This window comes from Dromiciops gliroides, chromosome 3 (assembly GCF_019393635.1).
Source record: "Dromiciops gliroides isolate mDroGli1 chromosome 3, mDroGli1.pri, whole genome shotgun sequence".
Classification (NCBI taxonomy): Eukaryota; Metazoa; Chordata; class Mammalia; order Microbiotheria; family Microbiotheriidae; genus Dromiciops; species Dromiciops gliroides.
Window position 1 is genome coordinate 188,548,392 of NC_057863.1, and position 26,653 is coordinate 188,575,044.

The following is a 26,653-nucleotide window of genomic DNA, read 5'->3' on the forward strand; positions in this document are numbered from 1 at the left end:
TTAATAAAAGGTGAAAAAAGCAGTAAAAGAATTGGTTCCCATAGTCTTTCCAAAGTATCAAAAACTCTCCAGGGGGTACACAGTCTGGTCTCAAGTCAATCTACCTGGGGACAAAGTTAACTTCCCAACGTCTGCTTCACAATTTCCTTATTTTCAATGGTCCTAACAACAATCTACTCGGATATCAGGTGAAACTTGGTCTCCTCACATCAAGCCCAGATGACACTGAGAACCTAATACTTAAAAGGACTTTATGGCACAAGTACAGTATCCTTAGGTGGGGCAGGGCATCCAAGGCATACCAGTCCTTTGGAATGGCAAACAATTCCCATCCACACCCCATAGTCATATCAAAAGATTTTGCTACAATTAGGCTGAACTCCCTGACAAGGTGAGGTACTCAATGGTCTAAGGGGTAAGACAGAAGTCTTCTGAACTGTCCCTTTCCCTTAAATAGGTTTCGGTCAGGTACAATTGGGAGATCTGTGAATATTGAGTGAACAATTATACTTTCAATAACAAGAGGAAAATCTAGCAGTGGGCTATTTACACACCTTACTATGGCTACTGCTATTCCTCAATACTCATGTAGAATTAGAAAATAAGTGATTGTTCCAGAGACTGTTGTTTCTGTTTTAGGTCCTGACTATTGTCTCAGTCATTCCATTGTCACCTGTAGCATTTCTTTTGGCTTCTAAAATCTCCATTAAAAAATCTAAATTCAGTGAGATCATGTCTAATTGGCCAATCTGATCATTTTATAAGTTTACTTCTTCTCAAGGAAGCTGAAGAAAAAGTGAGATGAGATGGTGTGGTTAATTGGAACTGGCACAATGGTTTTCCTTACCAAAAAATAGCATGGAAACAGTACTTGGGAGCTGAGGCAAGCCACTGAAAAAAATAGGCAGAGGAAACTGCAGCAATATCTGTCATAGTGTTTCCCACCTTTTTATTTAGAATTATTCACAGTTTTAATTTTATATAAGACCTTCCACCACTCTTGTACTGTTAAAAAATATTAAAGGTCCCTAATTAATGAAGTGCTTTTTTCACCCCCTCCCTGTTCTCACAGCTGGCTTAGAAACCATAGCTATTTCCCCCAAAATCATCACCAACGTAGTTATCTAAATTGTGGCTTCTTCCTTCCTAGGCTATTACAATGTGTTAGTTTCATCTGAAGAGAACTAGAAACATGTGTAAAAGGTAGAAGAGTTCCTGTCTGCTTCCCTCTCTTTTCAGTTCTCTCCAGCCATATTTTCGGAATCTGTGTCAGCCAATGGAAGAGATTCACTAAGTTCAGGTCAACGGAGTTTTGCAACATTCCCTATTGCGTTTATAATGATTTTCATCTATGCCTGCAGATGTTTCCCTATTCGGCCCCAGGTGATGTCTCTTAGATAATATATGGGCACTGTATTCCTTATTTTGTATGACTATAACAATTGTACAAAGTGCAAAATAATTTCCCTCTGACTTCAATAACCCTTCATAGGACCATAAGTCTATTGCTGGAAGGGTCCAAAGAGGAACAATGCCCTCTTTTACACTTGAGAAAACTGAGACACAAAGAGGTTAAGGTCCCTGTCGAAGGTTACACAGGATGCACAGATGGGCAAAGTCAAGATTCTAACTCAGGTTCCATTTCTCAAGCTCTCCCTTTGTATCATGTCACCCCCAGTCCAAGGCTATCTCTGGGGAACTTTAGGTGTCTCGTTTTCAAACACTGAAAGTCACCCTTGACTACCATTATCCAGTCTGGATTGACTGTTCTTTCTTTACAATCCTATTATTGGAGTCTTTCTCCTACTGCTTCATGTTAAGTATAGCACATCAATAACAAATGAAACTCGTTTGGAGTAATTTGTTGACAGCAGGTCCAAAGCTCACACCTATAAAAGCAGGCTTAACAGTCCCCATGTGGTTTTATAGAGCTTGCAATTCATCCTGAGCTTTATGACATTGCACTATACTTCCTGTCCCCCACCAAAAGAAAAGTGGCTTTTACTGATTTAAGTTCATTTAAAGGTCCATAATTTGATAGTACTGATTTCTGGTTCTTGGAGCATGCCATGACAGTGGCTGATGAAACACATTTGACCTGGAAAGGATCGGTCTTTATGGTGGTATGATTCCCACAACCAATACCCCTCCCCCGGCTGCCCCTCTTCCCCCTTACTGCCAATAAGGCTGAGATGGCAGACTAATGAGGGTACTTCAATTTTGATGAATCTACCTCTATGCTCATGCTGAGTCAGGTTGTGACAATTACCTTAAATGACTTTCAATTAGGTTTCTGCTCTACAATGATCTAGATTAAACACTAACTTAACATGGCAATAATTGAAAACAACTATGGGCAACTCTCTTAAACTGAATTGTTTTGTTTTGTTTTGTTTTCAAGGCAATGAGGGTTAAGTGACTTGCACAGGGTCACACAGCTAGTGTCAAGTGTTTGAGGCCAGATTTGAACTCAGGTCCTCCTGAATCCAGGGATAGTGCTTTATCCACTGCACCACCTAGCTGCCCCTTAAACTGGTTTTTAACACTTGAAACCAGCATGCTTTCATCCCTTTCAAGTTGGTGAATTAAAGTTTGCTCTTTTCTGCCAAAGTTGTCCTTAAATTATACAGATACTTGAATGAGTCACTATTATGTACTAATTGGGTATGATAAAGTCTATTTATAAAGAGAATTTACCATTCACTTAAATAGAACAAAGCATGTTAATAACACTCACAACGATCCATAAATCTTACCTAATTTAATATTTTCAATGGTATGCGTTTCAGTGTTTTGTTTTATAGTAGTCATCAGATTAGGGCAGCTAATTGGTACAGTGGATAGAATGCCAGGCCTGGAGTCAGGAAGATTTAAATTTAAATCTGACATAACACACTTACACACTCACTAGCTATGTGGCCCAAACCACTCCAATCTCTTTGCTAAGAAAACCCCAACAGGGGGCAGCTAGGTGGTGTAGTGGATAAAGCACTGGCCTTGAATTCAGGAGGACCTGAGTTCAAGTGTGACCCTGGGCAAGTCACTTAACCCCCATTGCTCTGAAAAAAAAAAAAAAAGAAAACCCCAACAGGAGTCACAGAGTTGGACATGACTGAAAGGACACCTGGCTGTTCTCTAAATGTAATATGATAATATGAGAGCATATAATAGAGGTACGGTGGCATAATGGATACAGAGCTGACCTTGGAAACAAGAAAACTTGGGTTCAAGTCCTGACTGACTTTTATTTAGCTAAGGGACTCTGTGCAATTACTTCTTCTTCTTCTTCTTCTTCTTCTTCTTCTTCTTCTTCTTTTTTTTTTTTTTTTTTGGTGAGGCAATTGGGGTTAAGTGACTTGCCCAGGGTCACACAGCTAGTAAGTGTTAAGTGTCTGAGGCTGAATTTGAACTCAGGTCCTCCTGAATCCAGGGCCAGTGCTCTATCCACTGGGCCACCTACCTGCCCCTGCAATTACTTCTTAATATCCTAATCTACATCTGTGAAGGTAGTTTTCTTAATCTAGGAGTCTGTTATACCAATGAAACCATACGGTCAGTACCTAACTCCCAGAATAGTGTAGTTGTTCCTCAATAATAAAATGATAATTAATGGCAATTATTATTAATTATTTAATAGCAACAATAACTAACAATAATATTTGACATTCACATAGAACTCTAATGAGCCTCACAACAACTCCATAAGGTTGGTACCCCTGTGGAATTTCTGGGGGAATATGTGATTTGGGCAACATGGGGAACTCCTTGCATGAGAACACGCTTCACCAATGCAGATCCAACATTCCTTATCTGTGAGGGAATCCTGTGAACATGCCTGAGGCACACAGAGATAAAGTTGCTCAGGATCCCACAGTTTAAAACTATCAGGGCAAGATCTAAACCTAAGTTTTCTTGATTCCAAGTCCAACATGCTATCTGCTCTACCATACTGTGTTCGGTTCTGCAGAGGTATTATTTACCTTCCCCCCCCCCCCATTTTAGAGATGAGGAAGCAGGATGAAAGAGGGAGGTGATCTGACATCTGTAGATGGCCACCAGCACACTCCTCAAGCAGACTACTACAAACTTTATTTGACATGAACCTAGAAGTTCTCTATTGGCCACCATAGAATTTGAAGCCCAGCTCTCTTCTGATTCTAAGTGCAGTGTTCTAGCCACAGTGTCACACGTGAAACCACTAGAATTAAGCTTGGCCACTTTTTCTGTATTTATCTAAAATATTCAGCATGACCAAGGAAGTTTCAGTGAAAAGAGACAACTGCTCCAAAAGAGATTTGTATCCATTCCTATGTTAGGTCACCAAAATCATCACCAGACTTATTTCTGTGTCATAGAAGTATTGTGGTCTAGTCAGAGTCCTGGAACTTAATGCTACTGATTATATAGTGGTTAAAGTTTTGCAAAGCAGTTTACATATGTTATCTCATTTAATCCTTACAACACTGTGAGGTAGGTGCTATTATTATTCCCTTACAGACTGAACAAAACAAACAAAACAAAAACTAAGGGAAAAAAGTTTAAATGAAACCCTCAGAGTCAAAAGGCCAGTAAGTTGCCAAGACTCAGGTATTCCTGATTCCAACTTCATCCCTACTTGGCCAGCTAGTTAAACTTGAAAGAGGAACAGTTAAATTTCTTTAATTTCCAATTAAGTTGCCAGTTTAAGTTGTTAGTCATCCTCTAAGAATTAGGAAAAATCACTAGACTTGAATTGTTCTTGGACTAGTCACTTAACCTCCATGTGCCTCGGTTTCCTCATCTGTAAGAACAGGAATAATACCACCTACTTCGAAGAGTTAGAGTGAGAATAAGATGAGAAAGTATTTGTAAATCCCTTTGCAAACCTTAAAGTGCTATAAAAATGATAGCTATTAATGTTATGATGACTGATTTACATAATGAAAATCAACCAATTAATTATTTTAAAGGACTAAGCTCTTCTTTCACAGCTATTAAGATCTGATTTTCTAAGAAAGGATTTTCATGGGGAAAAAAAAGTTTCTGATGTTTGAAAGGAAAGTCAGTGAATACTAAATAAGATGCCTTTCTATTTAAACATTTAGAATTACAGAAACTCCAAATTAGATCGGACTTCAGGAGATCATGCAGTTTAACCCTTATTTGAACAGGAATTCCCTTTACAATATCCCATCAAACCACAATGGATTATTTACTAAAAGGAAGAAACTGGGACCTAGCCACCATATCTCCTATTATAATATCAACTACCCATAAACAGAACTATCTTTCTTCCTTCTTTCCAGCATTAATTCCCCTCACCTAGCAGATCCTCTAAGTAGGTACTTTAATTTTTTTTTTTTTTTTTTAGTGAAGCAATTGGGGTTAAGTGACTTGCCCAGGGTCACACAGCTAGTAAGTGTGTGTTAAATGTCTGAGGCCAGATTTGAACTCAGGTACTCCTGACTCCAGGGCCAGTGCTCTATCCACTGCGCCACCTAGCTGCCCTAAGTAGGTACTTTAAAAGTATTTTTTGGACTGAATAGAGTAGTTCAGAAGTGATCAATTCCCTTTTCTCAGAAATCTATGATGGTTAAATCGAATTAAGCCTCCCATTCTAGGGCTCCCAACAAATACCATTCCCAACAGCACTTAACTGCACTAATCACTCAATGTAGCTCCTCTGTTCTGGCCAGGCAAACCTACTTATTATCAAAACCCACAACTTAGCCAAATCTGAGTTTGAACTCATGCTATTCTTTATGTGCATGTATAATGTCCTGTGTCATATAACTGCCATTCACATCACTCTCCTTCTTTGAAATCTAGCTTGATTCACCTCATTTAAGAAAACCATTTAAGAAATGCCCATCGATTAGGGAATGGCTGAACAAACTGTGTTATGTGATGGTGATGGAATATTATTGTGCCATAAGAAATGATGAGCAGGATGACTTCAGAAAGGCCTGGAAAGACTTGTATGAATTGATATTTAGTGAAATGGGCAGAACCAGGAGAATGTTGTGCACAGTGACAGAAATATTGTTTGATGAAGAACTGTGAATGACTTGATTATTCTCAACAATACAGTGATCCAAGACAACCCCAAAGGACTATTAATGAAACATACTATCCACCTCCAAAGAAAGAACTGATATTGATGGCTATTTTCACTTTATTTCATTTTTTCTTTTAATCAAGTTTTCTTGTACAAAATGACAAATATGGTAACATTTTACATAATCAGACATGTATAGCCAATATCTGATTGCTTGCTGCCTCAGGGAGGGGGAGGAGAGGGAAGGAGGGATAAAAATTGGAACCTAAAACTATAAATAAAAATGTTTATTACATTAATTTTTTAATTTAAAAAAAAAAGAAAATTTCTCCCTAGCATGCACCATTACTCCTTGTTACTGGAGAGGATGAAGGTGGTGGATTGCTTGAGCCTGGGTGTTCTGAACTAGAGTAAAACTAAGGTTGATAAGTGTTGACAATAAATCTGACACCAATATGATAAACCCCCTGGAAGTTAGGGTGAGAGGGGATTGGATGGCCTAAGGAGGTCAAAGATTTCATGCTAATCTGCAGTGAGATTAAACTCCTGAGTGGATGCTGCACTGGGTAAGAGGAGAATGAATATCAAAACAAAAACCGAAAACTTCTTTCACTAATCATGTCCAATTATTCTGCATGTCCATCTTTCTCTCTGTTCAGCTATTTAAAAAAATCATACTTTAAATAATCATAGTGCTTTATATTTTTCTATGTTATTTTACATCCATCATTTCACTGAACTCACAACAGCCCTTAAGTTACTCCTAAATTTGCTATGGCCTACATAAATTCTTCATGAGTCACCTTAGCAAGAGCAAGGGAAAAGTGATTGACAGATTGTGTGCTCCATCAGTGACATTGCTTTGTAATATCAGGAAAACTAAAAGAAGGCTTCCAAACACACTGGTTAGAGCATGTATAACATATTTAAAGTAGGATATAAGGGAGAAGCCTCTCATGGACTTGGAAGGCATAGAGAAGTTGTGAAGATATATACTGTTGGAGGAAAAATCTAAGAAATCACAGGTCTATCAATCCTGGGGTATATAAATGTATTTATAAATAGGCAAATAAGCATTGGTTGTGTTTCTCTTGGATTCCCTTTGCTACAAGTATGTGAGCTCTTATGTGGTGCAGACTATAAGTCTCAGACTTTTAAATCTTAAAAACAGCAGTACTAAAGAAGTGTGAATGAGGAATTGGTTGGTATAAAGGCTTGGTACCCTTGGTCTCATTCATTATCTCCTACTGAGAATAACCAAAGTGTCATCCTTTAATGGTATAACTACAACATAGTACAGTACAGGAAAAAGTGTTTTGGGCCTGAAGGCTCGCCCTGGTGGAAAGAACATTGGCTTTGGAGCCAGAAGTATTTGGTTTAAATCTTGCCTCTAATGCTTCGTTGATTGGTTTTTGTCCTTCATTTACAAAAAAAAAAAGACCAAAAGGACATCACTGTGTTAGAATCAAGTTACAATGTGTCTGACTATGCCTAATCAGACCAGTATGAGCTCAGAACGCTCTACCACAGGTCAGACACAAATAGTTCATGTGAACATTAGGGGTGGATTCTCTAAATTTATGCATCTTTGCATTTCTTTTGAGCTACTTCAATTCTCCTTTGCTCATAGAGCACAGAGTCTTCTTTGATGCAGGCACACCATAATGGGCAGTCCCTTGCCAGCATCTCCCATGTCATACAATGAGTTCCAAAGTTCTTCAGAGAGACATCAAGGGTGTCCTTTTATTGCTTCTTCTGACTGCGATTGTGAGCACCTTCCTTACTTGAGTTCTCCACAAAATAGTCTTTTAAGCAAGCATGTATTTGGCATTCAAACAACAAGGCCAGGGGGCAGCTAGGTGGCACAGTAAATAGAGCACCGGCCCTGGAGTCAGGAGGACCTGAGTTCAAATCTGGCCTCAGACACTTAAAACTTACTAGCTGTGTGACCCTGGGCAAGTCACTTAACCCCCAAACCACCACAAAACCCCCCCAAAACCAAATCAAACAAACAAACAACGTGGCCAGTCTATCAGAGTTGTTTTCTTTGCAGAAGAGTTTGAATGCTCGGCTGTTTAGCTTAAGAAAGGATCTCAGTGTCCAGCACCTTATCTTGCCAGGTGATCTTCAGAATCTTCCTAAGGACAATTCAAATGGAAGTGATTCCATTCCATTATACCTGGCATGGCCCTGGTAGACTATCCAGGTTTCACGGACATATAACAACAATGAGGAAGCTGGGTGGTATAGTGGATATAGAGTGCTGGCCTTGGAGTCAAGAAGACCGGAGTTCAAATTTGACCTCAGACATTTTCTAGCTGTGTGACCCTGTGTAAGTCACTTAACTGCCCCAGTTCCTCATCTCTAGAGTGAGCTAGAGAAGGAACTGTATCTCCACTCCATTATCTCTCCTACTATCTGTGTGATCCTGTTTAAGCCATTTAAGCTTTATAGACTTGCTTTTACATTTTCTTACTTGGAATAACAATAAAATAATAAATATAATTAACATTTATATATGAAAGGCAATGTGGCAGAGCAAATAAAATACTAGACTTGCAGTCAAGAAAACCTGGGTTCGAATCCTGCCTCAGACATTTAGTACCTGTATGGCGCATGTGTGTCAGTTTCCACAGATGTACAATGAAAGGTCTGAATTCCATTCGTTCCATTTCTAAATCCAGGATTCTATCAGATAGCGATATGTATATATATGGTTTCCTTTGGCCTGCCCAATGGCCCTATGAGGTTGCTGTTATTGCTCCTGTTGTTTTCCAGTCATTTCAGTGGCTCCCCACTCTTCATGACTCCATTTAAGATTTTCTTGGGGCAGCTAGGTGGAGCAGTGGATAGAGCAACGGCCCTGGAGTCAGGAGTACCTGAGTTCAAATCCGGCCTCAGACACTTAACACTTACTAGCTGTGTGACCCTGGGCAAGTCACTTAACCCCAATTGCCCCACTTAAAAAAAAAAAAATTTTCTTGGCAGGGATACTGAAGCGATTGACCATTTCCTTCTCCAGCTCATTTTACAGATGGGGAAACTGAGGCAAGCAGGGTGAAGTGACTTGCCCAGGGTCACACAGCTAGGAAGTATCAGAGTGCAGATCTCTGTACCCTATACCCTGTTGCTTCTCTGTAAAATGAAGAGCTTCGAGTAGGTGATTTTGGAGGCTCCTTCCTGTTCTACATTTATGATCCTGGTCCAATGAGTCTATTAATCGCTCCTCAGACATTTACTAGCTGTATGAACAGGGATAAGTAATTTAATTTCTCAAAGCCTCAGTCTCCTCACTTGTAAAAAAGGAGATAATGCTTGCATTTGTCGGGATCACTAAGTGGCACAGAATACAGGGAACAACTCAGTAGCACAGAATTTAGAGTGCTGGGCCTGGAGTCAAAAAGATTCCTCTTTCTCAGTTCAAATCAGGCCTCTGACACTAGCTCAGTTTCGTCAACTTTGAGTTTCCTCATAAACCCAGTATTCAACCCAAGAAAACTAAGGTCAGTCATGCAATGGCATAATTAGGACTCAGTTTGCCTTTCCAGCCTTATTTCCTATTGCTTCTCTTCATTTACCCTCTGATCCACTAAAAATGGAGATTTTTCATTGTTTGAACAAGCTCCACATTCTCCTGCTTTCTCTTACTTATAATGTTCCCATTCCCTACACCCAATACTTCTCCTGACTCTACCCACCTTTCAAAGTCTCAATGTGGCCTCCACAAAGCTTTCCTGATTTCTCCTTTTGCAACCTAGGTTTCATCCTCAGCCTCTGACTCTCTCTAACCTTGCCAAGTCCAGTCGATATTATCTTCACAGTATCTCTCCTATCTATCTCCTTCTCTGATATTGCTACCACCCTGGCACTTAGTACAGTGCCTGGCACATAGTAGGTGCTTGATAAATGCTTGTTAACTTGACTTGATTCAGACTTTTATGTCCTCACACCCAATTGGCTGCAATAGCCTTTTGGTTGGTGTCTCTGCCTCAAGTTTCTCCCAAACTCAGTCCATATCACAGGTGTGACCATTTCATTTTCACCTCCATCCCCCCTCCCCCACCGTCAATAAATTCCACGGGCTCCTTGTTACCTCCAGGATCAAATACAAAAATTTTCTGGCTTTTAAAGCCCCTTATATCCACATATGCTATGATCTGGTGACACTGGTCTCCCAGCTGTTCCTTGCACAAGATAATCCATCTCCTAACTGTTCATTTTCACTGGCTTTTCCCTAATTCAGGATGGTTCTTCATCTTCATTGCCATTTCTTGGCTTCCATCGCTTCCTTAGAATTTCTGCAAAAAGTATTTCCCACTCCCCCTTCATGTGTGTGCCTTCCCTCTAAGATTAACTCCAATTTGCACTCTCTCCCTCTCTCCTCCCTCCCTCCCCCCCTGTTTGTTTTTTTAATGTTATTTACCATTTTCTTTGTATCCCCAGCACCTGGTTTGGTGCTAGCAACTTGGTAAGTACTTAATAACAGCTAACTTTTATATGGGCATTAAAAGTTTACAAAGCATTTTACAAATACAATCTCATTTTATCCTTACAACAACTATGGGAGATAGGTATTATTATCCTCTTTCATAGAAATAAGGAAACTCAGGTGGATGAGGTTAAGTGACTTGTCCAGAATCACACTGCTAACACGTGTTTAGGGCCTTATTTGGTGGGGTTTTTTGTTTGTTTGTTTTGTTGGGGGTTTTTTTGGTGAGGCAATTGGAGTTAAGTAGCTTGCCCAAGGTCACACAGATAGTGTCACATTTGAACTCACGTCCTTCTGACTCCAGGGCCGGTGCTGTATCCACTGTGCCACCTAGCTGCCCCTAAGGACTTATTTGAACTCAGGTCTACCTTTTCTAAGCCAACACTTTATCTATCCACTTGGACAACTTAATAAATGTTTCTTGACTGACCCTGTTCTCCCTCTATGAACTCTCAGTATAGCTTTTGTTCAAAATTATACCCTCTAATATGGTTATCAATTTGCATGTTTTATCTCTCCTACCAGACTATAATCTCCTTGAAGGCAAGAATCTTGTCTTACTCAACATTAAGGTAAGCTTTGGAGAGAGCTAGGTATTCTAGGAGTTGGAGATGAAGCAGTAGTTCATTTCATACATGTGAGACTTGTGCAAAGGGATGGAAATGAGATAAGCAATGCTATGTATGAAACATAGCAAGTAGGAAAGTTTATGCAATATGTGATATGTATGAAAAGATAGGCTAGAGATGCAGAGCTTTAAAAGCTGGAGGGATTTGTAGCAATGGAAAGCCAATGGAGCTTCTTGAGCAGATGTGCGCCATGTTCAGAGTTGTGCTTTGGGAATATTAATGTGGCAGCTCTAGAAAGAGGGGATAAGAAAGGGCAGAGCATGGAAGCAGAAAGGCCAATTAGGAGACTTGCAAAAGTCCAGGAAAGGTGGGATGAAGGCCTGAAATAAGGTTGTGATTGTATAAATGGAGAGAAGTACATTGATTAAACATATTTCGTGGAAGCATAATCAACAATGGCAAATGACTAGAGACGAAGCATAAAGGAGATGGAAGGGTAATAGCCAACTCTGAAGCTGGAAACCAATGCAATTAGAAGGATGGTGGTACCTTCAACAAAAATAAGTCATGAAGAGGTTTTGGGGGCAAGACAATGAGTTCTGTTTTAGACATGTTGAGTTAGAGATGCTTATGGTACATACAGTGGAAGATTTATGATAAATAGTTGATGGTGTCATTTTGAAACTCAGAAGAAAGGTCATGGTTTCATCCATAGATCTCAGAGTCTTATGCATAGAGGTGAAAGTTCTGACCATGGGAAGTGAAGGGACTACCAAGAGACTATAAAGAGGGTGGCGCAGTGGATAGAGCACCGGCCCTGGAGTCAGGAGCACCTGAGTTCAAATCTGGCCTCAGACACTTGACACTTACTATCTGTGTGACCCTGAGCAAGTCACTTAACCCTCATTTGCCCTGCAAAAAAAGAGAGAGTGCTATAAAGAGATAAGAAGAGGTGACCCAAAACAGAATTCTAGAATACACCTAGGCATACAACAAGGAAACTTACCCCACTGATCAAAAATTAAGAGGCAGGGTAGCCTTCTACATAGAGAGCAGGCCTTGGAATCAGGATAACTCTGAGTCAAGTCCTTCTTCTGACCGTTCGACTTCATGCAAATCATGTAACTTTGCTCCAAGCCACTTTCTTAACACTGAAAGTTGCAGAGCCTATGATGATCTGCATTGGTAAGAGGAGTCTCCCTCACTGAGATTCCATATAGCAAACAAATCATAGGTGGGAACCTTTCTGAAAAAGTGTTATTATTATTTACATCATTAAGAACAGTGATGATATCTTTGCTATCCAGGCTGTATATCAATTAGTTAATAACATTTACTGAGGTCTGGAGAGTTGCAGAGAGCATAGAAGACATGGCCATTGCCACAGAACAGCTTATGGGAAATAGAAGAAAAGTGATAGTGGTGATGATAATGATGATGACAATGACAATGGTGGTAAGAATAAAAGAGGCAGGGTGGTGTACTAGAAATAGCAGTAGACTTGGAATCACAAAATCTGTTTCTTAGATTCAACTCTGCCATTTTTAGCTGTGAGACAGTGAGTAACAATCCTCTGTGATTCAGTTTCCTTATGAATAAAATGGAGATTGTCATACCTACTCTTCTTCATTCACAGGGTTCTGAATATCAAATATGAGATAATGTATATGAACAGCTATATAAATGTGAGTTATGGTTGTATGAATGATACCTCTTATTTGGATAGCTCCTTTAGCCTTCCCAAATACACGTGTGTGCTTTTTATTTAGAAGGAAAGATGGGTTAATAGATTAAATTAACACACTGAGATTTTCTTTCCTGGTAAAAGCTTTAAAAATTTTCAGAAATTTCTAAGTCCATTGTCATTGACCTCATAATGTTAAAGTTTAGTTTTTTATAGATTTTATAAGGAAAAATGATGTCACTTTTATATGAAAATTATAGAGTATATTTAAACTCAAGTTTTTTCAATCCACATTTCAATCATTGATGCAAAGCTGAAAGGAGCCTTAGAAGTCAAGAAACCCAATTCCCCTATTTTGCAAAGGAGGAAATTAAGGTCCAAAATAGGTTAACAGTCTACCAGAGTTCACACCGGTAGTGCCTGATGCAGCATTTTAATCTAGTTCTCAAAGTCTAGCACTCTGTCCACTATTCCATATATTTCTAAAGGGTAAGTATATTTTGCCAGAAGATAAAACAACTCAAAATAAAGATGCAAGATCCCATTTTCCCCCCAGAAATAAACTCTATTGTCTTAGGAAGGCTTGGATCCTGATCTTTCATGCTGAGTATGCTGAGTAAAAGTACTTTGAACATATCATGCATTATTCAAACTTAACAAAACATGTCTGGGCTTTTAAATCATTCTCATCATAGAATCGCTGAACTATATCTAAAAGGGAATACTCCCCTCATTTTAGAAATGAGGAAAATGTGGCCTGAGAAGGTTCAATGAATGCCTTGTCTAATGTCACAAAGATAGTAAAAATCAGATGTGGAATTTGAACTCAGGGCTTCTACTCCAGAGCTAATGGTCTTTCTGTAATGTCGTCATGCCTTTCTTTGGATAAATTAGTTGCATAATAGAGTTTTCAACATGTTCCCTATTTATACTTCAGTTTTCTCATATTTTCAAAGGACACATAAGTTCCAGTACATCATATCATATAAGACAAAAGTATACAAATACTGCAATTGCTTGCATTTGTTTTTTGTTGTTGTTGTTGTCGTTTTTGTTTTTTGGGGGTGGGTAATGGGGGTTAAGTGACTTGCCCAGGGTCACAGAGCTAGTAAGTGTCAAGTGTCTGAGGACAAATTTGAACTCAGGTCCTCCTGAATCCAGGGCTGGTGCTTTATCCATTGAACCACCTAGCTGCCCAATTGCTTGCATTTGTAAAAATTTTTTAACTTTTACAAAACTTTCTTCACAAGTTTATAAATGAAGGAAGGAAACAAGCATTTATTAAGCACCTATTATGCTGTTCTAAGTGTTTTATAAATATGGTCTCATTCAGTTTTCACAACAACCCTGAGATATAGCAGCAAGGTGGCACAGTGAATAGAGCACCCAGCCTGGAGTCAGAAAGATTAATCGTGAGCTCAAATCTGGCCTCAGACACTTATTGGCTGTGTTGATCCTGGGTAAATTACTTAACCCTGTTTGCCTCAGTTACCTCATCTGTAAAATGAACTGGAAAAGGAAACAGCAAACCACTCCAGTGTCTTTGCCAACAAAATGCCAAACAGGTGTGTGAAGAGTTGGGCACGACTGATACAACTGTGTTCTTCTAAGTGCTTTACAAATACTATCTCATTCAATTTCACAACAACCCTGAGATGTAGGTGCTATTATTAACCCCATTTTGCACTTAGGAAAATTGGGGCAATCATAGGTTAAGTGACTTGCCTAAGGTTGCACAGCTAGTAAGGTTCTGAGGCTGGTTTACGTCTTCCTGATTATGGGGCCAACACTCTAGCTGTTGTGCCATCTAGGTACCTCAAGGCAATTCACCTATTTACAGGTGAGGAAACTAGCACCAAGATAAGTCAATTGACTTGTCCAACTTTTCGTTCTAGTAGGAGATGGAATTGGAATTTGAAACTGGTCTTTTGCCCCTAAATCCACTTAACATAAAAAAAAGACCACAGTCTACTAGTGATTTGATGGTTTTGTTCAGCCTTCATTCTACAAGAGGACCAATGACATCATGGGGAAGAGTATTGAATTGTATGAATCTGAAGTCATGGTACCCTCCTAGCACCAAGCAACTCTCAATAGCTGAACTTACACAACCTTCAAAATATAGGAGAATTAGGTTGTATCTAGTTCAACATCAGAAATAACAGCTTGTCCAGTCATCATGAGAACTAAACATAGACTCTAAATGACTGGGTGAATGATCTGAGTGGGTTGCAGAAACATCCCACAGTACTAGGGTGGTCCTGCTTCGAACCAATCAGAAAGTTCAGAAATATTCTGTATTCCACTGAGGGTAACTGCATGAATTGAGGGGCTCAGCTCAGAGCAAAACTTCAGCAGAAGTGGGCCTGGCTAGGACTGGGAGATGTGCTTTTCTGCCTTCAGAACTATTCCCCATACTTGGAGGTCAAGACCCCTAATTCCACCCCCGACAAGTCCTTACTCAGCTGCCAAGTCTTCCCTTGAGAGAGCTGAATAGCCCCTGGTGCCAATTTTCTTTTAAGATTCAGGGAATGAGAAAGGGACCAATGGCAATGAAATGAGTTAGGAATTTAGGGCTAGTCAGGTATGAGAAACTGGTGGGACAACAAATATACAACTTGGGAAAGAAAAAAAAAAGATCAAAGATACAGTGACATGTACTAATACTAATATTAGGAAAGTACTTAACAAACAAGAAGCATCCCAATGCAGCTGGATGTCAGGGTGACCTGGTTGGAACTCTTGCTTCTGGCATACTACCTTGGTGACCTTGGGCATGTTACTAAAGTAATCTCTCATTGCCTCAGTCAACTATCGAAGACTGCATATTAAAGATGAGTTGCTGATTTGTATAAGTGAAGGAAGTTTCCACACCAGGACTTGAAATCACCACCTAATACTAGTATTGCCTATTTTCATAAACAAGATACAAAACAAAAGGGAAGGGGCAGCTAGATGGCGCAGTGGATAGAGCACCGGCCCTGGAGTCAGGAGTACCTGAGTTCAAGTCTGGCCTCAGACACTTAACACTTACTAGCTGTGTGACCCTGGGCAAGTCACTTAACCCCAATTGCCTCACTAAAAAAAACAAAAAAACAAAAAAACAAAACAAAAGGGAAAATACTGTGACAGTAAAGTCCAAGAGGGGGGGAAATCAAGCAGCTTCTAGAAGCTAGGTCACAGAGCAAACAGGTTTGAAGAAGGGTGAGATAAATGGAGAACTAAGAGAAACCTCAGAAAATATAGGGAAGGACTATTGATGAAGCATTCTATCCACCTCCAAAGAAAGAACTGATACTGATGGAACAGACTGAAGCATGCTATTTTTCACTTTCTTTCATTGTTTTCTTTTAATCAAGTTTTCTTGTACAAAATGACAAATATGGTAATACTCTGCATAATCATACATGTATAACCCAGATATGATTGCTTGCCACCTCAAGGAGGGAACCGGGAAGGGAGGGAAGGAGGGATAAAATTTGGAACCCAAAACCATATATAAATAAAAATGTTTATTACATTAAAAAAGAAAAAGACAATATAGGGAAAGGCCGCAAGTTGGAAACATAAACAGGAAGTAATGGAAACACTGGAGTGAGGAGAACTCAAACCTACACAGGCACAGGGACAAAAAAGAAATGACGGCCTTAAGCCTACACACATACACATTTCTAATGATGTATATATTTGTTTTGCAAATGGGGGGAGTATTTAGTCCATCATGTAGCATTTTCCAAAGACTCTAAAAGTAGTCAATTAATAACAATGCTACTACATAACACACTAAGTTATCAAAGGACATTTCTCTCTGGGTTACTATTAATGGACTCTTTTGAAAAACTCTTACAGTTTCCCCTTATCCTAGTAGAAACCAATTATAGATTCATCTAACTAGAACTAGAAAGGAGTCCAGAGACCTTCTAGTCCAACCTTCTCATTTTACAAATGAGGAAACCGAGGCCAAGAGAAGTAAACTCATCTAAACACATAAGGTCAGAGTCAAGAACTGAACCCAAGGTTCTAGGTATAACACTATAACAATCTCATTTTTCTAGTACTCCAAGATTTACTTCTCTTAGAATCAGAGTTGTTAAGAGACCTTGAGGGCCCTTATTCTTCTGATGAGGAAACTGTGGCCCCAGGAGGTTAAGTGACCTGTGGAGGGTCACACAACTGACTAATAACTATCTGAGGTGAGATTTGAAGAGAGGTTTCCCTGAACTCCAAATCCAGTGCCTTATGCACTGTGCCCATAATAACCCTATAAAGTAGGAAGCGCAGGTGTTATTTACATTACTAATGACTGAGGTTGAATGATTTACCCAGGGTCTTACTGCTAATATGTGCCAGAACTGGAGTTTGTAAAGCTCTCCTCTGAAATCAGTATTCTTTCCACTTAGTGGACTAGAAATAATATTTACCAATTTATCTCATATTTAAAGCTAAAACAAAAATAAAGGAAGGGCATAATTGAAAGTAAAAAGGTTATGTATTTAACACATTATTGGATTTTTTTAAATGAATGTGACAAAATTCTGTACTGTCACTCTTTCCTAAGGAAGCTTAAAGGTTTATTGCCCCGGGTTAGTAAAAACCTTTTTGGTAAAAGTAAGTGTACAACTCAGTGCAACTTCCTTGGGTTACCTCTCTTAGAGCACCCTAAGGAGTTCTTTCTGGCTTCAGAAAATAGGGAGTAAGAGTTTATTTTCATTTGTGCAGTTCCTGCATCACTGGTATCTTTCCATGCCTTTCATTAGTCGCTCACAGCAGGTACCATGTTACATCTTCTCAGGCCATCAGGTTTAAAAAATTTAACTCAAGTGCTTTTCCTTCAAGTAACACTGATAAAATGCAGTCCACTTTCTAGATCGTCCTAGAAACAACCCCATGTTTTCGAATCAGCTTTACTTTCAGATCTTTTTTTTTATTTGTTTTTGGTTTTTGTTTGTTTTCAGGGAAGAATTAAGGAATGACCTATATTTTATACGATTTTGTCTTTATCCTCCTCCACTCCTGTCCATGTGCACTTAATACCAAAGTTTAAAAAAAACCTGCTCTGGCTTCATGTTCCTTTCTCACAGAATGAGCCTCCCATATCTGTTACAGTTACTTTAGGGGGAGATAGGCGCAGGCTCCTCCACCCACACGCATTTGCGCAGCACCCCTGACTTCCAGCCACCCGATTAGAGCCCTCTTCCGCATTCCCCCTCCGGTCCCCAACCTGGCTATCCAGCCTCTCTCCAAGGATCCCCACCAGGGGGACCAAGTCACTCACCGATCTTGGCCAAGGAAGCCAGCAGGATCCAGAGGGTAATCTCGAAGGGAATCTGCACATGGGGATAATCTAGGGTAAACACCGGCAGCCGGCTCTCCTCGAAGGGGGTCGTTCCGGGAGCCACCACGCTCCCGGGGCTGGCGGGGACTGGACTGGTCCCCATCACCCCCGGGGCGGCCAGCAGGTTTTCCGAAAAGGCAGAGGCTGGGCCGGCCACCTGCAGTAACAGCAGTAGGGGCAGCGGCAGCAGCAGCAGCAGCCTCAGCGGAGGCGGTGCCCGTGGCGGAGGCGCCCGGAGGCTCCGCCCGATGACCCCGGGGTCCATCAGTGTCCAGCCCGTGTGACACCAGGGAGTTTCGGCTCTCTCTCTCTCAGCCGTGCGTTTTAGCGCACCGCGCCCGGGCAGCCTGTGCCCATGAGGCCCCCGGGGAAGCCACCTGCTGCTGCCACCGAAGGGGTGGCTTCCTTCACCAGCCCTTCTTCCTTAGCCCACCGTGCCAGAACAAATCTCCGCTTGGGGCTGAGTAATTGAGATGATCGTGCCTCCGCGTAACCTGGGAGCACTGACTGAGGGGATGAGGGAAAATTTCTCACCCGCCCTCTACCTCCAGTCGCCGCCCTCTCGGTGCACGACCCATGCCTTCTACTCAGCGGATTCTGGGCTACATTCAGATCAAGTCACTCGCTACCCGTGCCAGTATCTCCAGCGGTCAGAAAGGGGGGTGGGGTGGGGGAGGAGGGAGCGGCGGAGAGAGAGAAGGGGCGGGGAGCCAGCGCTGCGCCTCCACACAAGGCAGAGGAGCCTGGGCAGCGCACCAAAACCTAGACGGGTCAGAGGCGGAGCGGGGGCGGGGAGACCCCTCTCCCCCCCACCGGCCCACGTAACATGCACCTGCTGTCCCGCGCCCCGCTGCTGCAGGGTCACGGCGATTTACTCTGGAGTATCGGGCTTCAGTGAAATTAATTGACTTGAACCTCGGAAGCTCACACCCTCTGTGCATACTGTGCTCTGTGTGTGTGCAGTTGTCTCATTTCTAATCCATGCCTCCAACAATACATAGGCGCGCACACACACACACACACACACACACACACACACACACACACACACACACTCTACCACCACCACCACCACCACCACTACACCATTAGCAAAGCAGTCTGTAGGTGGAAGGAATCGAGCTTATCTGTCTCTGTAACCTGTCTCCGCCTCCAGGAAAAGCTGAGGAAGAACCTAGCTAAAGTAATTTCTGCTGCTATGAGTCAGACTACAGGTGTATCTCTGTCACTACCTCTGTTCTCTCTCCTTCCCTTATCTGCCTTTCTCTGCCTATCTGCCTGCCTGTAGTCTTTCTGTCTCTTTCTCTCCTTTATTCCCTCCCTGAGGAAAATTCACTCTCACCTGCCGTCACCCCAAAACACACACACACACACACACACACACACACACACACACACACACACACACACACACGGAGAATGCAGCCTTGGCTTGGTGTGCCCACAATCCAAGTCTGTGTTTAGTAAATTCAGATACAGTGAAAAGAGAAAATGTGTGACATAAGGCTCTAAGAAGAGAGACTGGACACAACCATCTTCAAACTATTCAGGCTTGAATGTGATACACTAAACTGACTGAGAATTACAGGGTATTTTAGGAAAACATTTCTTCGCTGTGAAATTTTAAAAGGAAGCCACAACATATGTTCTCAATCCGGACACCAAGTCTCTAAACTGAACTCAGTATTTTCCAGTCTCCCACTGTTTTTATCCTCCTTTTTCCTCTTCTACTTCCTCTCCTCGCATATTAAAACCAATCTCACCTTTTTTTTTCTTCCCCCATACATCAGCATCTCTCTTCCAGATTCCCCCCTTCCCCACTACAATAGACATGAAAAGAAAATTGCTTTAGTCTTAAGATAAAGGACTTGGATTCAAAAGTAGAAATGTCAGAGTTTTTAATTTCAGAATTAACTTTCATATGAAAGTGTCATTATAATCAATTCATGGAAAACTGGTGATTTGCTTCATTGAAATCTAAGTTTGTCCTTGGACAACAGTAATGTTAGAAATTCTGCTGACACAAAGTATTCCTTGTTAGGAAAGGAAGGGAAGAACTGAATTGATAGTAGAAATATCTTGCAGAGTTAGTTTCTTATTTGGGAAATATGAACCACAATATTAATGGAGATTGAAGAAGGGGACAATCATAACCACTCTGTTAGGTGCCATTAATAACACTGTTTCACAGATAAGGAAACTGAGACCAAGAAACATTAAGTGATGTTCTCAATGACACATTGAGTGTCTGAAATATGATTAAAATCCAGGTCTTCCTGACTCCAGTCCAGCACAAGTTCTACCATGGCACCTAGATGTTGCAAGATTAAATTGCAAAAAGACCCTCATACACTTCAATAAAAGTAGACCATCTTATGACTTTCTTTGGTCATCCCAAACTGAAGTCGATATATAATAAATATAAAGAAATTTGTGTTCAATTGTTCAGTGAAGTAATTTAGTCTTTAGTATGTAAAAAATAAGTTTATGGCAGGGTAAAATGGAATAACATACTAATTTGATTCTCTAAATATTTAGTAAGTACCTACTACACACAATGCACTGTACTGGACCAAGTAAACATAAAGATAAAAAATATATGTGCCCTCCCTCAAGGAGCTTACAGTCTAATAGGAATTGAGGGAGGATCAGGTACATACACCAGTTAGGCACATAAAAGGTTAAAATATAACAAGGACAAAGAAGTTTTCCACTCAAAGTACTCTAAGACAATTTGAATAAGAACATTCAGCTGGGATATAACAAAAGGTTTTTTGGGAAAGATGCCTCAGTTTCCTTAAGGTGTAAAATGAGCTGGAGAAGAAAATGGTAAACCATTCCAATATCTTTGCCAAGAAAACCCCAAATGGGATCATGAAGAGTCAGACACAACTGAACCCACATGGGAAAGGTGGTACTTGAATGGGCCTTTCAAGGAAGAAAGGGAGTTTTAATAGGTGAAGACATGGAGGGAATATGTTTTAAACATGGAAATAACCTCTTATAATGTAAAAGCACAGAGGAGGTAAAAACAGGACACAATGTCATGGGAGAGTAACTAATATTCCAGTTTAGCATGAATAGAGGGTATGAAGAAAAGTGTGAAATAATACTGGAAAGATCAGCTTCAAATGGATTCCTTAATTAATAGGGTAAGGAATTTTTACCAAACAAGATGTATATGTAAAGTTGTTTGTAAATCATAAAGCACTATTTTAAATATCAGCTATTGTTATTTTGTCCTAGAAGGTAATAAAGAGCCACTGTCTTTGCATCAGAAAAATTATTTTGACAACTATGAGGAAGAAAAGAGATGATGGAGAGAGGGGGGAGAACACAGGATCCCTTTACAACAGTCCAGGAAAAAGGTAATGGGGACATGAATGATGGTTATGGCAGTGTTGAGTAGGGTGTTTTAGTGGAGTGAGATCTTATAGTGGAAGGATCAACAAAAATTGACAGCTGATTGGATGTGAATAGTAAAGATCATAGTACCAGAGATTAAGAACTTGGGAGGAACCCAAGAAGCTACCTTGTCCAGTCTCCTGATTTTATAAATGGGGAAACTGAACCCCAAGAGAGGTTAAGTGACTTGTTCAAGGTCACATAGTAATTATCAGAGGCAAGATTTGAACCCAGTTCCTCTAACTCCAGGTCCATTGCTCTTACAGGACGAAGTAAACCTGGGTAACTGGGGAGATAGTGTAACAGAAATAGGTAGACTTGGATAAATGGAAAGTTTGGGGATATGATGAGTTTGGTTTTGCCTGTGTTGATTCAGGGTATCAGTGAATCAAGTAGAGATTTCCAATAGGAAGTTGAAAATGAATGACAAGTTCAAAGGGAGATAATAATAATTGACATTTATAATGCACTTTAAGGTTTATAAAATGTTTTACATGCATTATCTTATCTTGACCTCATCAAGACACTTTGAAGTAAGAACTATAGTTATTATTAAATATGATGAAAGTTTTCCTGGATGATGAAACTGAGCCATAAAGAGCTTATGTGACTTACTTGTGGTTACACATCTACTAAGTGTTGAAGATGGGACTCAAAGCAAGAACTACATGACTAATTCCAGCATTCTATTCATTCTGGCATACTCTTTGTAAGAGATGTACATATAAATTTAGAGGTGATCACTGAAAATGTGGTAATGGTCAGAATCAATGGGGGTCACAAAATAGAGAAAGAGAAGAACGAGAATGTCCATAGCACTACACTACACTAACCAATAAGGACAAGGAAGATGGAACAGTAAAGAAGACAAGGAAAGAGCCTGACATGGGAGAGGAGGATCAGGAGAGAAAAATGCCCCAAAAGTTGATGGAGGAGAGAGAGTATAAAGAGGAGAGTGGTCAATGATGGCAAAAGTCAAGAAGGATAAGTCATTGGATTTGGAGCATCCTTGGAGGGGGTAATTCCACTACAAAGGTATAGATGAGAGTCATATTTCAGAGGACTGAGGAGTGAATGGTTAGCAAGGAGAGGCTTTAAAAAAGTTTGCAGTGAAGTAGACAATAGGGGATGTCAGTATTAAGGGAAGGTGATTTTCTAAAAACTGGTTTGAGGGCAGATAGGTGGATAGAGCACCAGCCCTGGAGTCAGGAGGGCCTGAGTTCAAATCTGGACTCAGACACTTAATACTAGCTGTGTGACCCTGGGCAAGTCACTTAACCTCAATTGCCTCACAAAAAAAACCCAACAAAACCAAAAAACTGGTTTTAGGAAAGGGAAGAGATTATCATTTTGCACAGAGAAGGAGTCAGTTGAGGGAGATACTGGAAATGAGAAAGGAAATGAATGATCAATATTGAGAGGTAGGGAGGAGAGGAGATAGGAACAAGGAATAGCCTTCTCTAGATCCAGTACAACTTCCTTGTCCTCTGACATCAGAGGAAATGAGAGAAATATAGATAAAGATATAGACAAGCCTAAAGGTGTGAAAGAGGGAAGTAACTCTTTTGGGAGTGACTTAGGCACTTGAGGAAAGGGGAAGCTTAGAATAGCTCCATCAAGCAGGAATATTTTTTTAAATTGCTGTGAAGAGGTAAGTGATCAAATGAGTTTGGGTTAGCATGAATGCATATGACCAAATCAACACAACTTTATGACTTCCTCAAAAAGCATTTGGGGGGGAAGGGCAGCTAGGTGGTGCAGCCCTGGATTCAGGAGGACCTGAATTCAAATCCAGCCTCAGACACTTGACACTTACTAGCTGTGTGACCCTGGGCAAGTCACTTAACCCTCATTGACCCACAAAAATAAAATTTAAATTAAATATTTTTTTTAAAAGCGTTCAGGGAAGAGAGAGAAGCCTATGAAGGGGCAATAACCCAGGGTTGAAGTTTAGATATGATAGAATATGTCAAGGAAGGATTCCAAATTAGGGCAAAGTGCACTGTTAAAATGGTTGAGTAAAGGATCAAGATGGTAAAGGAAGAGAAGTTTGAATAGGGAAGTTAGACTGGGAAAATCAGGAGGAAATGAGGAATCCGAGGTGTCAAGGATGAATAGCAGGTTCTGGAAGTATAAAGTAGTGGGTATAGTGAAAGAATAGGAGATTGTGATTAGACATGTAAATTTCAGTTTCAGAATTTTAGAGTTAAAGGAATTTGGGGTGATGATGAGAACTATGATATGGTCACTCCTGTAAGGGGCATTCTGTAAGGTACACCAACAAAAGTGGAGGTTACAGGAGTTGAAAAGATTGATGAATTGAATAAATAATTTATTAAGCACATTCTATGTACAAAACACTATTCTAAATACTAAGGATACAAATAGAAAAGGTAGTCCCTACCCACAAGGAGATCAAATTATAAGAGAGAGAGAGAGAATACATAAGGAAGGTTTCAGCTGCAAATCAAATGGAAAGGTCCTATGGTCCTTGCATTCCAGCAACAAGGAAGATGGTAAAGCCTCTTCATTAAAGTAATTTCTGCTGATGGATTGAATTTGAGAAGCCAGGGTGTTAGAACGATCATTGATTTAAACATTAAAATCTTCGAGTATGTCAAGAAGGGCTAAGATGGAGAGGACTAACCCATGTGAGCAAGTCATTAAAAAAGTCAAAGATTGACTTAGAGATAGATCATCTTGTTCAGTCATTTTTTCAGTCATGTCCAACTCTTTGTGAGCCTATTTGGGGTTTTCTTGGCAAGGATATTGGAGTGATTCCCATTCTCTTCTCCAGATCATTTTACAGATGAGGAAACTGAGGCAAATAGGGATAAATGACTTGCCCAAGGTCACATAGCTAGTGTCTGAGACCAGATCTGAACTCAGGACTCCTGACTCCAGTCCCAGTACAGATTTTGCTTTTTCACCAGATATCTTTAAACTCATGTGCCCAACATATCTCTGGAAGAAATGATGGAGAAAGACATTAAAATTAATTCCTCCTCTACCCACCCCTTTCTTCATTTTGCTACTCAGAAGTGTCAGACATTCCTCAGGTGCTTACAATGGAAAACATTTGAGGTTGTCCAAAGACTGTAATTTATTACTAACTACTCTGGCAGAGTCATGTTTTATTTATACTAAGTATAAAAAAGGTTACGCAAGTCTAGGAAACTGATGGCACATAAGGGTGCATTCAGATGGTTTCTGTATGCCACTAATTTCTGGATGTTTCCGTACCTTTTATTTACATTCTCTCTCTCTCTCTCTCTCTCTCTCTCTCTCTCTCTCTCTCTCTCTCTCTCTCTCTCTCTCTCTCTCTCCCTCCCTCCCTCCCTACCTCCCTCCCTCCCTCTAACAAAGCATTTACTAATTTCTGACATAGAGGTAAAGTGAATATCAGATCTTCATCTAAGAATGTGGCTATACTACCCTTAATGGTAATAAACTGTTCTGTATAAGCCAGTATGTGATACTCTGGTTTATAGACCTGTGTTATTGGAGCCAAGAGGTGCCAAGTTTTTCTTACATGTCAAAGAATACTTTATTATTCATTCTTGTAAGTGGGTGGATTTAATTGGGAAAACAAGTCTCTCATCTTTCCCAAGAAGCAAATAGCCCTAGTTGTTAAACTATGCATCCTTAGCACATATGAGTTCTAATGGAATACTGCTTCAAAAGGTGTTTTGACTCAGCAGTGACACCAAGGTCAGCCACCATCCACTGAATTTAGATAACACTACCTATCTCCTAACCTACTGGAATAACTGAAGGCTAGAGGACAGGATTCTACTAGGATCAAGAGCTCCATTTCCTTAGGGTCTAAACAGAAGTCTTGCTTCTTTTTTACAGGATGGTCATCATTATCTTGTGTTTTTCTAAATTTGTATTCTTAACAAATACCAAGTATAATGGGCATTTGAATATACATAGTATATTCAATATAGTATATGTATATATACATACATATATAAAGAGGATTATAAATAAAACAGCAAATCTCTATCTCTATTTCTATACAGCTTGCAAAGAGGAGAAAGAAAGCCATGTAAGGGCAGGTTTGAAAGTTATGACTTTATCTTATATATCTAAAATCAAAAGCAATTTTTATATAATAGAGATTTGCTGAAAAATGAAAAGCCCTTTCCAAAAACATCAAACAATTTGAAAAAATCCTTATGTTTTATCTTAGTGTGGCATGGCCATGTTTACAAAAAGTTTATAAACAAACCCAAAAGTACTTTTTGTCTGCTTGTTTATCTGAAGACTATGATGGCTTATGGTGGTAGGTATAATTCAAGATAGTAGATACTAATTGAGCCTCTCATTACATTCAAGGTACTGTCGCTAAGATGCTGCGGTGGATACCAACAAGCAAACAAACAAAGGTGAGGTCCCTACCTTCAAAGAATTTACATTCTAGCAGGAAAAACAATGATACAAACACACAATTAACTATGGTACCTAGAAGAATATATGAAATTGCAAAAGAAATGTCTAAAATAAAAGGTTCAGGAAAAAGAAAGAATTGAATTGCAATGGGTAAAATGAGAGGAAGAGAAAGGATAAAGCCATTCAAAAAATAATATTTTTCCAAATGCCATAAGAATCAAGTAAAAATGCTATAACATAATATATTCAACATTTAATAATAGCTGGCATTTGCATAGCACTATTAAAATTTGTACACTACTTTGCAGAAATTATCACATTTGACCCTCATAACAACTCTGCAAGGTAGATGTTATAATTATCCCGTTTTGTAGTTGAAGAAATTGAGGTTGAGAAAAGATAAAGTAATTTACCCAAGAATCCTGCAGATGATGTGTCTACAGCAGAATTCGCTCAGGTCTTGTGGATTCTATGTCTAATACTCTATTCACTGTGCCACCTTGCTATCCAAATGCTAAATTACATTGACATTAGTTCGACTATACCTTAGGTATCTTCAAGGATTTCAAAAGACCATCTTTAAAATTAAGGTTCATCATGTTGTTACATCACCTTTATTCCTGAACATATCTCTTCCCATCACCCCCCCCCCACTATCTAGTGACCCAACCCTTGTAACAAAGATTCAAAAAAGAAAGAGAAAAATACTTAAGGAAAACTAACCAATTTACCAATATCA

At 39.9% G+C, this 26,653-nt stretch overlaps 1 protein-coding gene across 1 annotated transcript in view; it reads right to left on the bottom strand.

Annotated features, from left to right (window-relative positions):
• The window catches only part of SLC9A2 (solute carrier family 9 member A2), a 126,650-nt gene extending 107,954 nt beyond the window's left edge, over positions 1–18,696 (bottom strand). Inside the window, exon 1 of the mRNA XM_043997537.1 lies at positions 18,055–18,696. Coding sequence (XP_043853472.1) covers positions 18,055–18,379 — 325 coding nt within the window. The 5' untranslated portion in view covers positions 18,380–18,696. The remainder of the gene's footprint in view (positions 1–18,054) is intronic.
• Between the last annotated feature and the right edge of the window lie 7,957 nt (positions 18,697–26,653).